The sequence below is a fragment of the Hyperolius riggenbachi genome, chromosome 5, assembly GCF_040937935.1.
Source record: "Hyperolius riggenbachi isolate aHypRig1 chromosome 5, aHypRig1.pri, whole genome shotgun sequence".
Lineage (NCBI taxonomy): Eukaryota > Metazoa > Chordata > Amphibia > Anura > Hyperoliidae > Hyperolius > Hyperolius riggenbachi.
Genome location: NC_090650.1, coordinates 51,085,140 through 51,103,277, shown reverse-complemented (window position 1 = coordinate 51,103,277; position 18,138 = coordinate 51,085,140). Strand labels below are relative to the sequence as shown.

The 18,138-nt window shown below is 43.5% G+C and overlaps 1 protein-coding gene across 4 annotated transcripts in view; it reads right to left on the bottom strand.

The window, feature by feature from the left end:
* MYO3A (myosin IIIA) overlaps positions 1-18,138 on the bottom strand; it is a 233,885-nt gene that overhangs the window by 19,602 nt on the left and 196,145 nt on the right. For all 4 annotated transcript variants that reach the window (XM_068235654.1, XM_068235657.1, XM_068235656.1 and 1 more), the window contains 2 exons: positions 7,669-7,772; positions 376-416 (listed from right to left, as the gene is read on the bottom strand). In XM_068235654.1, the coding sequence (XP_068091755.1) occupies positions 376-416; positions 7,669-7,772 (145 nt within the window). The remainder of the gene's footprint in view (positions 1-375; positions 417-7,668; positions 7,773-18,138) is intronic.

The following is an 18,138-nucleotide window of genomic DNA, read 5'->3' as shown; positions in this document are numbered from 1 at the left end:
AAAGAATATAAATCCCAACAATAGCAGCAAATGTAAAAATGACCCTTCCTGTATGTGTGTAGAAGAAATTTAATAAACTTAACTGCATCCAGCTATGGAGGGGAAAAGATTTAAAATAAAATAATTACATACGTTTACATGATAAACCCTTTCATCAAGTGTAATTATTGATAATAGGTAGCCATGGGCCTAATATTTCCTACCGATGCTCTATATTTAGAGATAACCTGGGAGAACGCCAGAGTGGATGGAATGTGTATAATTACACCGTTAAAGTCCACTGTTCATAAATACCAAACACATGCCAAAAACACACAATCAAAGAAACAACCGTCCGGGAACTTTTCTCGGGCTTAATTGGAAGCATTACCTCACCTTTCTTTCCTTGGTTTTCGTTTCTCGTCCACGTAGGGAAGCTGGGAAAATAATAAATATGTATTATTTATTTGAAATTGTAATCTCATCTGAAGTGTGGCTTTTATGTATTTAAAAAAAAAAGCCTTTAAAGTGAAAAAAAAAGACAAAGAAGAAAATTGCTTTTATGCAGCTTTGGGTAGAAGAAACGTCTGCATTATCACGATTTAAACAGCTTGCTTTAGTGCATCAGGTAGTCATTATACATTGTGGGGTCTGATTCACTAAAACCTCAGACAGCTCAAGTAAGATGCTTAACTTTGCTTTGCCAGGCAACTAAGTTACCCTAAATCTGCTGCTGTCTCCCTATGTGCAAGGAAGACACCCAGGCCTGGATTTACATCACAGGAGCCTATAGGCACAGATGTCCAGCCAACCTAAACATCACCCTCCATGAACCTATATACACCTGCCGAACCAATCCGCAAGTGTACTGGCTGGCCCAGCTATCACTTATCTCTTACTTCTCTTGCCCGTCATAGGTAGCTACAGATGCACCTTAGTATTAGGTATCCAGAGCTATCCTCATTATTAAGTAGCAAGAGGTGCACCCAAGTATTACGGTAGGTAGCTAGAGGTGGAATGCCGTGACTCAGATAAGTAACCTCTCATTTACACTCTGCTCGGGTCTCTGCATAAGTAAGACAGGAGGGAGGCACTAGGGGATGGGAGTGAGTCGCCTTTCCATCATCGAGTGCCTATAGGCACATGCCTACAGTGCCTTATGGTAAATCCACAACTGAACACACTCCTAAGATTAAAATAAGAAAACTAACAAATAATAACACCTTCTGTTTGGAAAAACCACAATATGCAACTGCAAGATCATCTGTGGGCACCTCCATGGGTGCTGTTTTTATAAATATGACATATGGGATTTGTTTGCATTACTGCTGCTTGTCTAGAGCAGTGTTTCACAGACTTGTCTCCGTGACACCTCAGCGGTGCATGTTTTTCAGGCAACCTCCTCTATGCACAGGAGGGGTAATTAGTGTCTCAGCCAGGTAGCTGAGACCATGGGCGTCCACAGAAAATTTTTCGGGGGGGGGGGCAAAAGGGAGGAGGGAGGCGCACAAAAATGGGCATGGCCATAGACCAGGGTGTGGGTGTGGTCACTGATGGAGCCAAATTTACATGAACTTAGCAATGGTGGGACATTAGACTAGGACTATAGTAGGAATTAGATTGAGAGTGCCTCCGACACAGGTGCCCCCAGTTTAGGTAGTAACAGGAGCCCCCTAGTTTAGGTAGTAACAGGAGCAACCTAGTTTAGGTAGTGAAAGGAGCCCCCAGTTTAGGTAGTGACAGATTCCCCCGAGTTTAGGTAGTGACAAGTTCCCCCCACTTTAGGTAGTGACAGGAGCCCCCAGTTTAGGTAGTGACAGGTTCCCCCCAGTTTAGGTAGTGACAGGTTCCCCTCAGTTTAGGTAGTGACACGAGCCCCCAGTTTAGGTAGTGATGGGTCCCCCACAGTTTAGGTAGTGATAGGTTCCCCCCAGTTTAGGTAGTGACAGGTGCTCCCCAGTTTAGGTAGTGACAGGAGCCCCCAGTGTATGTAGTGACAGGTGCCCCCCTCACCTTAGTGTCAGCAGCAGCAGCCAGAGTCAGACCTCATAATCAGACGGCGACCAGTGAGAGCGGGCGCATAATACTGGTGAAAGGAGCCCCCCCAGTTTAGGTATTGACACTGATCTAGAGAGTCTCTGCTCATCACAGCTGCTAAACTTAGGCCTCGTTCCCACTAGGGACGTTGCTGTATGCTTTTCACAGCGCATTGAGCTTTGCGCTTTGCTAGACACACAGCTTTTCCATTGATTCTAATGTACCACGTTCACATCTATGCACTTTGTTACTGTCCATTTGAGAAACGTGGTGTTTCTGTGCATTGTGCTGTGAAGTGCAAAGCAATGCAAGCGAGTGGGTGTGCTTTTTTAACACATAGAAGCGCATAGCATTGCACTTTGGAGATGCGTTTTTTTTACCCCTAATTAAAAAAAAATTCAAATGTAAACTAGTCTTTATTGACAACTGCTATTCCAAACAAGCAAAACATGTTGAACTAAAATGTGTTAAAGCATGTTTAAGAGCATGTAAAGGCATGGGTCCGCTTAAAAAAAGCACTGAAGCGCGTTATGAAACTCGCCGCATCATCTCATGTGGTTTTTAACATGTGTTTAAATACGATTATGAACGTACCCATTTTAAATGAGCCCTTCTTCAATCCTTCTGCAGCTCCACTTCCGCTACCACACTTTGCAAGTCCATTCCCTGGCTCTCTGTCCCCATCAGAATTACTTTTAATCTGCTGTGCCTGGCCTACAAATCCATCCTTGTTGTTTGCAAGGACTATAAAAATTAGATAACACAATCTTGCAGTACAAAAAAGTAACACAACTTTATTAATACAAATCCAAAAATTGTTAAAAAATCTCTTAATCCGTGAAAAATGGTCTCCATAAACTTCAGACAAGAGCTATTATGAGACAAGTGATGTAATCTGGCTTGATATAATAGACAATTTATTCAGAGAATTGTATATTCAGGCCTTAATTGCCTGAATAAATTATGAGATTTTAAAAATGTTTGCATTTGTATCAATAAGGTGGTGTTACTTTTTTGTACTGCTAGATTGTGTTATCAAATTTTTATAGTCCTCCTTATAAACAACAAGTATTACTAGGGTGTAGTGGATCACCCATTAAAAGGAATGTATGGTATTTTCACCTTTTTCCTTAAAAGGGCCGATCCCAACTAAATAATAACTACAAATCCATCCACCTTACCTCACCTTCATACATATCCAATCTGATCCAGAGATACTCAGCACCTGGCTCTCTTCACTACTCCAACTCTCTAATGATGTCCTTCCCTAGCATCACTTGCTCACTTGCAAGGCTCCAGGACTTTTGCAGAGAAGCGCCTACACTATGGAACTCCCTCCCCCCATCATGCTTGCCCCCACCTTCATCTATTTTGAGCAATGCCTTAAAGGGAACCAGAGAGGTTCCAAAGAAACCAAAAGAAAAAGCTTTTATACATACCTGGGGCTTCTTCCAGCCCCATAAACCTGGATCGCTCCCACGGCGCCATCCTCCGCTTCCTGGATCGGCGATACCGGGTCCCATCACTTCCGGCGGACGCGGCCAATTGTCCGCATCACAGCGGCTCCCTCCATACACGTACGCATGCGGCTGCGCAGCAGGCAGCCTCATGTGTACTTGTATAGAGGGAGCGCCGTGTGATGCGGACAATTGGCCGCGTCTGCCGGCCGACTGGCCGACTGGTGGCCATGACGGGACCCGGTACCGGCGGATCCAGGCAGCAAAGGACGGCGGCGTGGGAGCGATCCGTGCGTATGGGGCTGGAGGAAGCCCAAGGTATGTATAGTATCTTTTTCCTGGGGCCTCTGGTTCCCTTTAAAGACCCATCTGATCACTATTGCTTTCCCACCATCTGCATAGCTCCAACCTCATCCCTTGGACATACGCCCTCCTCCCCCCCCACCTTATCCCTCTACCCCACCTCTTAGATTCTAGGCTATTTGGCAGGGCCCTCCTCCCTCTGTACTCTTCTGCGCCACCAAATGGACTTGCTTGCTATACTTATCCCTGCATTACAATATGCACACCATTGTTTATTGTTGCATCACTATTTTGTGTACCAATGTTTAATGCTTTAATACGCTGTGTAACCTTGTTTAATGTTGTAATGTCTCCACTATCTATTGTACAGCGCTGCATAATGTGTTAGCACTTTATAAATAAAGTTTTATAATACAAATAATAATAATAATACAAATAATAATAAAAAATAAGGACTAATGTGACTCAGCCCAGTAACTGGCCTGCTTGCCTTTCTACAATCTGCAGATTGTACATTTCTGCACATACCTGTTGGGAAGTCATTCTTTAATCTATAGCAGATGAGCACTTATACTACCAGCATGGGAAACACTTATGGCTCACAACCAGTGAATGCTGTGACTGCAGGCATTTCACAGAACCTGGCATGTCTACACGTTACCATTAAGCAATTAACAAAGATTAACGATGGCTAGTCAAACATGTTAAAAAAACGGCAGTATCCAAACAGCAGAAAGTTTGGGAAATGACTGCACAGATCGAAGCCATGAGACATAATGAATATAAGATAAAGTCTAACATTAAAGTGTAACTGTCGGGCATAAAATCAAAAATCAATTCTTTATTTTTATCTGGTAAACAAGTAGTAAGGATGCTAACCAGGCAATCCAAAAGTTAAAATCCCTATTACTTTTCTTGTTGATAAATGATCATTCCCCAGTTTACCTGACTCTTATTTGGTACGTTGCCGCACAAAGGAAGTTGCAGGGCATGCTGGGTTGTCTTTTTTTGCTTCTTTATTTCCCCTCAGACTAAACTAATGTACAGAAGCAAAAAAGGACAACCCCGCATGCCTTGCAACTTTCTTTGTGCGGCAACGTACCAAATAAGAGTCAGGTAAACTGGGGAATGATCATTTATAAACAAGAAAAGTAATAGTGATTTTAAGTTTTGAATTTAGGTAGAAGAAGAGTAGAAGAAGCAAAAAAACCACAGGGACACAGGGAGCCCAATCTGTTGTGGTATTATCAATAGCTTTTGGTAGAGAGTATATTTAATAGCTGGATACTCACACCATTTGGTTGCAAGACCACCCACCCAGTGGCACAGCAATACTGTGTGCAGAGGTAGCGACTTCATCGGGCTCTATGGACCAAACGGGACCTGAGGGACCCACCCTCAACTACAGTATTAGCTCTTCATTGATCCCGTGCTGATAATATGATCACTTATATAGATGCTTTTAATAGTAGTGATCATTAACACACTGTTTCCTATCCCTTTCTTGCACCTCTGACACTGTGGTTGTCCTTGATTGGTTTTGGTGCGCCATATCCATTGTTGTTTATAGAGTGCTCGAGGGGCCCCAATGTAAAACTTTCACTGGGGCCCACAGCTTCTTAGCTATGCCACTGCACCCTCCCCCACCTCAAATAGCACCAGAGTGGCCCATATTTGGAAGAACAGAGATTATGTGGCCACACCATTCATCTTTGCATAAGCCAGTGGACCGGACTTTGTGTTTTCTATAGGGGGACTGCATGTGGTTGCTGAAGTAAACATGTTTAGTGTGTGGAGGTTCAATGGAACAATAGCGTTTTTTTCTTATGGTTTTCAGATTTTTATATAGCACATGCAAAAAAAATTTCAGCAACTTCACCATTCACTCTTATGCTATGTTAAGCCGCTTTATCTTGTTTATATATCGGGGCAGTATCGTACCCCTCAGTTCTCCCCCGTAGAAAGTGTGGTCAGTCCAACAACCACCTTCCCAGCAAGTGATCCCCTCCCCCTCAAACCCCCACCCCATACTGCAGAGTAAAATGCAACTGTAGAACTGCGTCATCATGATAAAGGGTGACCACACCCAAAACAGCTGTCTGTCACTGCTTCCTATCTTTTAACCCTTAAGAAACCAAATCTAGTAAAAAGTTACCTGTCCGGATGGCTGAATCTGCTTCTTCTTCCTCCACCACGGGGCAATGTTCTCCCAACATGTCTTCTCTGTTACAATCACATGATATGACATGTGATTGGAATCCAGGAGACCATGTCAGTGTTACAGCGCCACCCAGTGGTGAAAGAGGGGCGATGGAAGAGTCTCTCTCATCTCTGCCATCACCCCTCGTCCACCACCAGGTGGCGCTGTAACACTGACACAGTCTCCTAAATCTCTATCATGTCATATCATGTGTTCAGACGTGATCAGGAGGACCCAGGAGACCTGTCTGGAGTTCAGAGCCGCAGGTGGAGGAAGAGAAGAAGCCATCCAGAACAGGTAAATAGAACTCCTCCCTACCACCTGCTCATTTAGCTGCATTAGGCAGCCAAACCAGATATGCCGACAGGGGTTTAGAATGCACCAGCAGCTTTCAAGCAAAAAATGTCATTTGAAGCTGCTAATGGGTTAATGCAATGCTGCTAGTGGGACCACCCCCATTCTAAAGTGCTTTGCCAATCGTCTGCAATTGACAAGCGCTTTCAAAGCACACCTAGTGGGTCCCAGCCCTTAGAGGCATACATTTGGCCACATAGAGCTTGCACTAATCTTTGTGATAGAAGTCGTACTGGGCTGAGCACTCATGTGAGCAATGCAGCAAATGTTGGTTACGTAAAAACATTTTTACTTTTACTTAAGCTGGTCAATAAAAAAACAAAACTGTCCTCTATGCCTTATCCTGCAGAAGATGGAAACCCTTTTCTCATACCTGTCTATGGAAATAATCTTTGTAAAAGCATCTGGCTAATTCGGCTTATTGGAAGAAATGTACTGCAGTGAAGAATGGCTAGACCTCATATAACGGTGTATAAAGCCGGATGAACAAATGAATGTATCAGACATCTTGTTTAATAGATGGGGATTTAGCAGTGACTCACAAAAGTTGACCTTAGAAAAGGAATGGGACCCATTTAAGCCCAGAATGGCGTACAAATGCAATGGGCTTGCTCATATTCAAAAACATCCAGCAAGCCCTGACTGACATTTTTAAAAGTACCTTCTGCCAGGTGGCAACAGTTTGTAACCCTTGGCAAGGTTTTATATAGGAATACAAGGGGGGCTGAAAGGATGTGTGACCCCAGTACTCAGCATCTTCCCTAACACTGTCATCTCGTGCATGGAAGTGCATCTGATAACAAATCACATTGTCATTCTCACTTTTTTCTTTACATACAAAGAATATGGTCAGGCATGGTGGCATTGTGGATAGTGCCCCGCACTTACAGGGGGGTTAAGGTTAGGCACCTACAAGATGGGTTAAGAGTTAACAATTAGGTGGAGAGGTTACGGTTAGGTACCTACAAGGGGGTTAGTCATTAGGTGGGAGGTTAGATGTGAGGTTAGGGTTAGGCACTTCGAGCGGAGGGTTAAGGTTACAATAGGTGCTGGGTAGTGCATTGTACAATATAAGTAATGTACCCGCTGGTGCCCAACTAATGCAATGGCGCCGCAATATGTACTCCAAATTTGGGCCCATACACTATCTGCACAGAGTTTGTGTGTTTGCGTGGGTTTCCTCCAGGTACTCCCATTTCCTTCCATATCCCAAAAAACAAACAGATAAGTTAAATGGCTCCCCCCGAAATTGGCCTAAGAGTATAATAGGAACATAAGGCAATGAATGACTATGGTACGGATTACATTGTGTTGTGTTATATATATGTAATAACTTACATGTAGCAAATTGTAGTAGGTGGAGTCATCAGGGCTGTTTAATGTCTTTGGTTGCTGCCTCCTTGGTGCCCTTTGTGGTTTGACGTCTTCTATATGCGAGATTACTAATTTAAAATAAAAATACAGATTGTACAATACATTATTTTGAAGAAATGTTTACATCAAATAATAACAAAGTGCTGCTACAATTAGATAAGAAAGAACACTAAGACTAAAGACTAGCTCTAGGTAAAACTTTATTAGTATTTTTCTGTGCCAGGGCAACCAACAGGAAAGGCCTCCTGTTGGTTGCCACACCAGTGTGATCATAATGTGCTAATTTCACTTACGTAGAATGTCGTGTAAAATTGCTGGTGGCCCCCCAGGACTTCTATTGGGCCCCAATCAATTACTTTATAGTACAAATGCTGGACTGCGCTCTCCACTTCCTATAACAACACAAGATTGCACATAGTGTGACTCTGTATAAAATATTCACACACCACCCATGCTACAGTGATCAAAGTGCAACACACGTGACCGCACACTCCTTCTTTGAATCTGTTCACCGGATTTGCACCACCTCAGAAACCAGGTGTGTCTAGCGTTTGTATACAATTCCACAAGGCACTTTCTCACTTCTTCATCTTTTCTTTAATATAAAAGTTCCTCAATAAAAATACATAAAAACAACATAGTGTGATCCTATTTTAAAACATCAGCCGCAATGCCCGCGCCCCTGATGAGACCGATTGGTCGAAACGCGTAGGGCGGAGCCACGTCCAGCGCGTCTGACGTCACCAGATTGGAGCCGATCGAGAGGGAGATTCAAGCGCCGCAATAGCAGCCGGGTAGCCGCGAAGGGAACGGGGAGTCGGGACGCCGCTCATCCATTCATTCAGGTGCCGTGCAGACCTTGCTGTTGGGACTTCTGATGTGCTATTAATTAAGAAACTATAACGTGAGTGCGCATTTGTGCGCGGGCATTGCGGCTGATGTTTTAAAATAGGATCACACTATGTTGTTTTTATGTATTTTTATTGAGGAACTTTTATATTAAAGAAAAGATGAAGAAGTGAGAAAGTGCCTTGTGGAATTGTATACAAACGCTAGACACACCTGGTTTCTGAGGTGGTGCAAATCCGGTGAGCAGATTCAAAGAAGGAGTGTGCGGTCACGTGTGTTGCACTTTGATCACTGTAGCACGGGTGGTGTGTGAATATTTTATACAGAGTCACGCTATGTGCAATCTTGTGTTGTTATAGGAAGTGGAGAGCGCAGTCCAGCATTTGTACTATATTTACCATCTGGAAAAGTGTGACAGCGATCCCATTGGAACTTGTGGACATTGTATGGACAAATAATTCTATCGTTTTTCAAAATTTATTGTGATCTTAAATCTTGATTATAACTCATTGTGGATAGACAGCGCAGCCTAGTTGTTGAATTAATTACAATCAATTACTTTGGTTACTTGGTCAGTAATACACCTTACATTCGCCAGTGCATGACCTTCAAACTAAGTTCATCTGGGCTAAGATAGCAAATCAGAAACAACTGCATGTGCATGTCCGCTGTTCACATGCAAATGTATGTCTGTAGGCAAACATGTATTCACTGATGTACGCTCATATTGGGATTTGCCCAAGGCCCATATGCAATTCACCTTTTCACCTGAGTTTTCTCCTAGGAGATCATTTTTCATCTTCGATTTAAAATCATTTTCCAGCACTTTTCAACTAAAAAAGTACCGAAAAGTAGATGTAAGAGAAATATCAAAATAATTTTGAGCAATTTCTTGCTTGCTGCTGGTGCCTTAAAGGGCATTGTATTGACAAGTTTAAAAATATCACCTAGGAGAAAAACTCAGGAGAAAAGTGAAGTGCATATGGGCCCAAAATTGAGTAAAGTAAGGAGCCATTGCACTGGATAAAATGATAGTGCTGAGTGCCCAGAAATAGCTGCAAAGAAAGCCGTGTACAGCTTGAAAAGGACGACATGATTATTGTGCAGAAAACTGGACTATTCCATGGTGACTTGTTGTTTTAACAGTTTACTTCCCCCCCCCCCCCCCCCTCCCAACAAAAAAAAAAGTATAAAGAAAACGTTGACAGCTGAGAACCATTGTAATTTGGGCAGTGATGATTCATAGCATCACAAGTCGTGTAACGTGAGATGACTAATACCATCTATGATTACCAAGCAGAGTCATCCAGACCCCCACAAGCTACAATTAGGGGAATGTGCTGCCTTCCCAATTTGCTTAGAGAGCACGTTACAGCAATTTCTTCAAATCCTCTTACGGTTCACTGGCTGGCAGATGCTTGGCCACTCCGCTGACATCAGCAGCACAAATATCCCGGGAGCCGACAGTCACACACGACAATGTCAGTGGGGAACCCAAATGACATCACAGCAACGCAAAGCTATCTCTGTGGTATCTTCCATATTCCTCCAGGCTTCCATCTCTGCTGATAACATGCCTGCATTGTATGCGTCTGTATGTACGCAGGCAGGCTTACATGTGTGCTTTCATGGCAGAGAATCTGCTGTTTCAGGAAATGAGTACTTCTAAAAATAGTAACTGAAATAATTTTCTTTCAGCTAAGAATTAAAAAAAAAATGGGCCTGTGTACATTTTTTTTTTGCCTCTCTGCATTCTAGAACCAGGCTGTCAATTTAAAGCGAAAAAAAAAAACCATAAAATGTATGATATAATGAATGGGTTGTGTAGTATAGAAAATTACTAGAACATCAGTAGCAAAGAAAATATTGTAAAGTTTGTACCTGCAGAGAGAGAGTGTGCTAGGGTCAAGGAAACGATTGTACTTTCACAAGAGAAAAAGAAACCCTATAAGAACAGCATCACTCAAAGGGCTCGATTCACAAAACGGTGCTAACTGTTAGCATGGCTGTTAGCACAGCTTTTTGCGCGTTTTAGCAAAAATTAACGTTCGCGTGTGAACGCGAATTTTTCGCGCATTAACGTTCGTATTTGCATGATAACGCAAATTTATTGCACGAACATGCAAAAAATTCATGTTAACACACGAACGAGAATTTATGCGCTGATAACTGTTATCACGCGAAATTTCGCGCAAAGCACTTTTCACAGCGTGCTAACAGTTAGCACCGTTTTGTGAATCAAGCCCTTTGAGTGGTGTTGTTCTTATAGGGTTTCAAAGTGTCTAGAAAATACAAAAAATGTTTATTACATAGTCTCACAGTGTACAATTGCAAGGTACAAGATAAAATCACTTAAAATATTAAACCATAAAAGTCCTCCATAACCATTAGTACCAAATGCAGTAATATGTAGTCAAAATAGCCACTGAATTATATCAGGATAGAGTCACACATGGGATCCAGAAAGGGTCCCTGTGCAACTATTGAACCCGGGTTCAGTAATAACAATGGCTGCGTGATGATTCAATACATACGTGCACAGTAAATTCTAAATAGTACACCATAAACCCTGGAAATATTATGCAGTGCAAAAAAAAGGGGGGGGGGAGGTTCCTAAACTCTAGCTACCTCAAAATAGTGATATATATATATATTTATCTCAATACCAATTAAGACATTCAAAAATAGGATGGTGAGAACGACCAATAGATAAAGTGCACAGTGTAACAATAAACAATGAGGATACTTAGCCCAGGGGCAGTAGCAGTGGCATCAGCATGGTTTGGAGTGATAAGGATCCACCTCAAACGACCCCACTAATATCGTTTGAGGGGTATTTTAAGTGATTTTATCTTGTAATTGTACACTGTGAGACTATGTAATAAAGATTTTTGTATTTTCTTACACACTTAGGACTTTTTAAGTGGTGCTATTCTTGTAGGGTTTCTTTTTCTCTTGTGAAAGCAAAGAAAATATTCTCATATTTTTATTTTCTGTTATATAGGTTTTTTTTTATAACATTGCATCATTCTCTAATATTTGCAGTTTACACACTACACAGCATTCTAAATGATTTTACAGAGCAGGCCAGTGAACTTTTGACCTGTCCTCTGCAGAGAAAAAAACAATACAGTGCCAGACACTTGAGATAGTAAGCTTCAGAAGACAGAGCTCTCTGCGACTTTGAAAGTCGTGGAGCTCAGTGGCTCTTTTGCACAGATAACAACTGGAGTTTCTTAACTCTTCCTGTGCTACAAACAATATTAGACGGATGTCTCTGCTCCTAATGTTTTATTTCTTAGCTGTACTACACATGCAAATCATTATATCATATTTTTTTCTTTGCTTCAGTGTCTCTTTAATGACATAGTTATAAAGGGAAGAGGTAATTTCATACCCTGCAAATAGTGCTGTTGAAAATACCCAGTGGAAACTCTAGCTTTATTTATTTATTTATCTGGGGGGGGCATACAATTGCCACATTAGCTAACTGGTGGGGCCCACTGGGGCACATGGCAGACTCCCAGTATAGGTGGCCAGATATGCCTCCCCAGTATAGCCAGATGCCCCCCAGTATTAGGTAGCCCCACCCCAACTATAGGTAGTTGATGTGTCATTGTTTCCCCCTTCTATGCAGGGTTGCGAGTGGAGCATGGGGTAGAGGTTACTCACCTCTCCATCCCTTCTCTATCACTCTACATAATGAGATATGCCGCCACAGTGATAGAGGGAACAATGGATTTGGTTGAAGAGAAATCTCTTTGCCAAAAGGTGCTTACCCTCTCCAACATGGTACGATCGTGATTCTGCCTAGCAACAGACGGACATGGCCAGGGGATGGGATCACAGTAATTGCCAGCTGGGGCCTGTGCCCTGATTTACATTCTGAAAATGATCACAGGTGGCAACTTCTATAGTCCTGTCAGGTGCAGCTCTGCAGAATGTTTGTTCACAGAGAATTCTGAAGCCAGTAGAAAATACACCTGGTCTCCCAGAATGCTCTGGAAGGAGAATTCTGCAACCCAAACAGCCTAGGCCAAATGTAACCGGGAGGGTGAGGATACATACCAATGTACAGCAATATACAGATATAGGAAGTGTTTCTGATCCCGTAACCAGAAAAATCACCGTAAAAGTGTGTATCCTGAATAACCTGTTGCATTCTACTATATGTCACTACAGGGCCTCTTTAACAATTTGCATAGGTCTTGATTGTAGTCACATTACTGCCTGGTGATGATCTTTAAAAATGTAAGTATAGAAAATGGCATCTCTTGAAGCAGGATTACAGGACCGATCTGGGAACACATACATTACAACCACTTATAAGAGCTGTGTTTATAAAGAGCGGAGCCCAAGCCTGCACTACAAAGAACAAACAGCTCTAACAGGTGGGGCAGAATCATATATAGCAAGTATAAAAGACTCGGCTCTCCGCTGTAACTGCGTACAATCTCTCCAAATAGACTCTAATGATAAGCCTTTCCTGCTTTCGAAAGGCAGACTCAAAAAAGCACAGCGTACATAGAGCCGGGAAAAAAAAGGAAAAGAAAATAAGCCCCCTCGGCCCTCACCACCATCAACTCATATTTACAGATACAATTGCCTTAGCTTCAATTCACTTTTCCACAAGAAGCTGACAGGCAGTAAGTTCACTGACTGTCAGTCAGATGCTACTGTCCGTCAGAGTTTACCATATATACAGAGTATAAGCCCACTGGAATATAGGCCGATCCCCAATTTTTACCTAAAGTTAAAAATAACTGGATATATAACTGGAAAAAGTGGTTGACCCGAGTATAAGCCAATGCTTGGAAATGCAGCACTTATTGCTACTGGTGATTTAACCACTTGACGACCGCAGTGTTAACCCCCCCCTAACGACCAGGTTCTTTTTTGTTAAGCTGGGCTGTGCAGGCTTTTCAGCCTCCTGCATAGCCCAGCTATGGAGCCCACCGATCGGACTCGCCTCCTTTTTTATGTCCCCAAGGAGACATGCCGCCGGAGGTGTCCGATCGCTGTGGCCGTTGTTTTTTTTCTAAGCCTCTATGAGGCTGTTTCTCACTCCCTCCTCCCTTCCCTCCCCTTCCCTCCTCCCCTCCGTGATCTTTATGGAACAGGGCGGCGATCCATCCTGTTCTGCCTCTCATAGGCATCAGCCTATGAGTGGATGAGAGGACGGCGATCCCCGGCCAATCAGAGGTCAGGGATCGCTGATCTCGTACAGCGCTGCCGGGGACCACAAGGCTGTACGGATGTAAACAAAGAGGATATATTACCTCTTTAGTTTAGAAACAGCCTGCTAGCTGCGATCGGCCGCTTGCAGGCTAATCCGTGAAGTGGCAGGGAACAATCGCGCATGCGCACAGCCCTTCCCTGGGAAACTGCAGCCCCAGGACTTGATGCCAATTGGCGTTAGGTGGTCCTGGGGCTGCCGCCGCGGCCACGCCCATTGGCATTAGGCAGTCCCCAGGTAGTTTCAATAGTCAAAACCTCTGATTTTTTCGCGAACTACTAATTAATTTGTGAACACTACTAATAACGAATAATGAATGCCAACTGCCAAAATTCATAAGTTCATCCCCATGATGAAAGATACCCTTCATAGCAGCTTCATACAAGTAAAGTGCATAGTGCAGTCAGAAATCACAAATGATTACCGTCCTAAATTCTTAATCGTTTCATCAAGAAAGGTATCAAAGCTCAAGAACATGGATATGCACTAAAGTGCAAGTGTTTATATGACCAAGAAAAAGTGCAGGAAAAATGGGAGAGTGAAGAAGCAATAAATCTCATAGAAATCTCGTAGAAAGCACATTACCAGATTAAGATAGGAGAGTCTCCAGGAGGAATATATGGAATCCAGAATGGAGTAATTAAAGCATAACTGAAGGGGAAAAAAGTACTTACCTCGGGAGGAGGAAGTCTTTGGTTACTAAAGAGGCTTAATCTCCATCCTCCTCAGAAGAGGGGACCCAGGGCTGGCTCCCCCAAAAATCCACTTGTCGGTGGTGCGCGCAGGTGTAGGTACAATACAATAGCCTCTTCCCCCTTAGGCTCTGGCGGTATTAGCCGAGCCCAGTCGAGTCCAATGTACTGCGACTGCGCACACTGGAGGTAAGGGCCACTAGATGTTGTTATTGTTTTGGGTACAGTGGGGAAGCCAGCACTGGATCAGGGCTGTAAGGAGGACAGGGGAAGCCTTATTAAGATCAAGAGGGATGGCCCTGCCTAGGAGAAGTCACGGAGAAGCATGTGATCAGTTTGATCAGCTGATAGAATTGTGAGGTCCTGATTTGCTGTGATGACTTTTTTGCTTTATTGCATGATCATGGCCAACAAATCAGAACCTTACAAATCAGCTGATCAAACTGATCACAGGCTTCTCCGCGAGTTCTCCTAGGCATGGCCATCCCTAGTCTTAAAGTAAACATAGTGACTAATATCATAGCTCAAAACTGTCCCTATTTTGGAGGGACAGTCCCTCTTTGGGTGCCCTGTCCCTCTTTCCACCTCAGTTGTCCCTCTTTCAGGACTTTGTCCCTCTTTCTATGTAAATATATATATTTCTCTACTAAAAAAATGTTTAATTGGCTCTAAACGTTATTCACATCCTTTAAATTGATATATTACTAATTTTAAAATGTTAATATGAAGGAAAATGAACCAGGATAGAAAGGACCAGTGTGGTTTGAATTATAAAGCAACATATTTTTCTTATGAAGTCTTTATGGTATGCGTGACTAGTGGTGTGATGGGGAATGATCAGGGGTGTGGCAGGGACATGGCTTAAGTGTCCCTCTTTCTCATCTCAAAAAGTTGGGAGATATGCTAATATCAGGGGCATAACTACCACATGTGGGGGGTCCCTGCAAGAAAGATTGCATGGGTCCCCCTAAGTCCATCCCCTCCTCCAGTAAACAAACATGCCCACTGCCTACTCCCACCATGAAGTGTCGCGAATGTAATATTATCTGCCCCCATGCAGCGGGTTTCCTCTGTGCATCATTGCACACTCTCTCCACTGTCATTAACTGGCTCATTGTCACATGATGGATGCAAGTCATGTGATTGGGAGCTCGGGCGAAGGGCAGGGCAGCAGAAAGTGCTGCTGCTGTGATGCCCGGGGATTTACGGCACTGGAAGCAGGTAAATATAATGTTCCCTGTGCAACTCTGCATGCAGATAGCAGGAGGGTGGATCCCCAAAGCCCTTGCGCCCCTCCAGGGGCTATTATTATGCTCATAATCCTATACAATAAAACCTAAATATCCCTGCGTCATACTGTTTCCCTGTCTGTGTGTCCCTGGCTTTTTTGTACTGAGCATGTGCGCAGCCAGGGCAGTTAGGACACAGTACCGGACCTGACAGTTTGCTGTCTGTGGTTCACAGAGGTTCTCATTGCATTGTGGGAAATAACAGCTTTTTCCAACTGCCAAGCAAGCAGCTCCCTGTGTGCATATACTTCAGACAGTGGTGGGGAACGAGCAAGCGGGACGCGCATGAGCAAGCATTGCGGGGGGGGGGGGTAGCGGCTGTGACCTAGCGCCCGTTTTTTAACGGGCGGGCCTTTTTACTAGTATATTATAATTGCCCTTATTAATTAACAGCAATAAAGGTGCGCATTTATATTTTACATATGAACATATGTAACTTATCTGTACTTGTGCTCTCAAAGCAGTGCTTCCTGAGAAACATGCGCAAATATGGCTAAACAGAAGAAGGAGTATGTCCTTGTATAAAGCCCTTCACAAACATATATTCTATACATCAACGCTGCCATCATTAATTGAATTATTCAATTTCCTTTAACGATCTTTCAGTTTTTCATCACCGCACGGATCAGTGAACACGCGGCGTGCCACGTTACAAAAGAACATCATTTGCTTTTTTCACAGGCCCGCCGCAGCAATGACAAAATAAATAAATAAAATACAAGAAAAATATTTGTTGGATTTCATCAGCTGAACCGCCGTCAGGTGACGGAGATCCCTGCCTCAAAACATTTCCAATAATGGAAAGTGACAGAAGAGAGGCGAGACTGAATGGCCCCGTAAATACCTTTAGATATCGTCTTGACACGGCGAGGCGGCGCGGGGAGACGACTGCGTGAACGCTTTCTCCAAATGTTAATTTGTTTTTGGAAACTGAGCGGGTGATGTATCAGAACCAGCGTATTTTGCATTAAATTATGTGGAAAGAGAGCACAGTGCGTCGGTTGTACAGACAGCGCAATACAAACAAGCCTTAAAACCATAAATTTATTTTGCAGCTCAGATTCTCTGCTTATAAACCTGGGATAATAAAAAGGTCTTAGGCGTTATAATACAAGTGAAACTCGAAAAATTTGAATATTGTGCAAAAGTCCATTTATTTAAAGGGATACTGTAGGGGGTCGGGGAAAATTAGTTGAACTTACCCGGGGCTTCTAATGGTCCCCCGCAGACATCCTGTGCCCGCGCAGCCACTCACCGATGCTCCGGTCCCGCCTCCCGTTCTCTTCTGGAATTTCAGACTTTAAAGTCTAAAAACCACTGCGCCTGCGTTGCAGTGTCCTTGATCCCGCTGATGTTACCAGGAGCGTACTGCACAGGCCCAGTATGGTCTGGGTCTGCACAGTACGCTCCTGGAGACATCAGCGGGATCAAGGACACAGCAATGCAGGCACAGTGGTTTTCAGACTTTAAAGGGACTCCGAGCAGTGCAGAAACTATGGAAAGATGCATATCGTTTTAAAGCTCTCTTTCTCCTCTTTCCAATGATATATAAACCACCGCCCTACGCCTTTTAGTTTTCGCTATTTTCGCGATTGAAATTGCCGCGGCCACAATTTCAATCGCGAAAATAAAGAAAACTAAAAGGCGTAGAGCGACGATTTAGGTGTCGCCAGAAAGAGGAGATAGAGAGCTTTAAAATGATACCCATCTTTCCATAGTTACATTGTATTATACAGGACGACACTTTCCCCAGTGTCAGAAGCTCCATTCAGCAGAAAAAGTCGGCCTGTGTAATACAATGTAACTATGGAAAGATGGATATCATTTTAAAGCTCTCTTTCTCCTCTTTCTGGCGACACCTAAATCGTTGCCCTACGCCTTTTAGTTTTCTTTATTTTCGCAATTGAAATCGCGGCCGCAGCAATTTCAATCGCAAAAATAGCGAAAACTAAAAGGCATAGGGCAGCGGTTTATATATCATCGGAAAGAGGAGAAAGAGAGCTTTAAAATGATATGCATCTTTCCATAGTTTCTGCACTGCTCGGAGTCCCTTTAAAGTCTGAAATTCTAGAAGTGAACCGGAGGCGGGTCCGGAGCATCAGTGAGTGGCTGCGCGGGCACAGGATGTCTGCGGGGGACCGTTAGAAGCCCCGGGTAAGTTCAACTCATTTTCCCCCGACCCCCTACAGTATCCCTTTAAGGAATTCAACTTAACCAATTCAGCCTTTTGGACGTAGCCGTTACGTCCAAAAGGCTGCTGCCGCTCTGCTGCGTGCTCCTGTGTGCGACCACGCGCGCTCCCGTGCCGCCGTCTGTTAGCCCGGAGATGAATGAATGGGAACGTAGTTCCCATTCACTGATCTAAGTC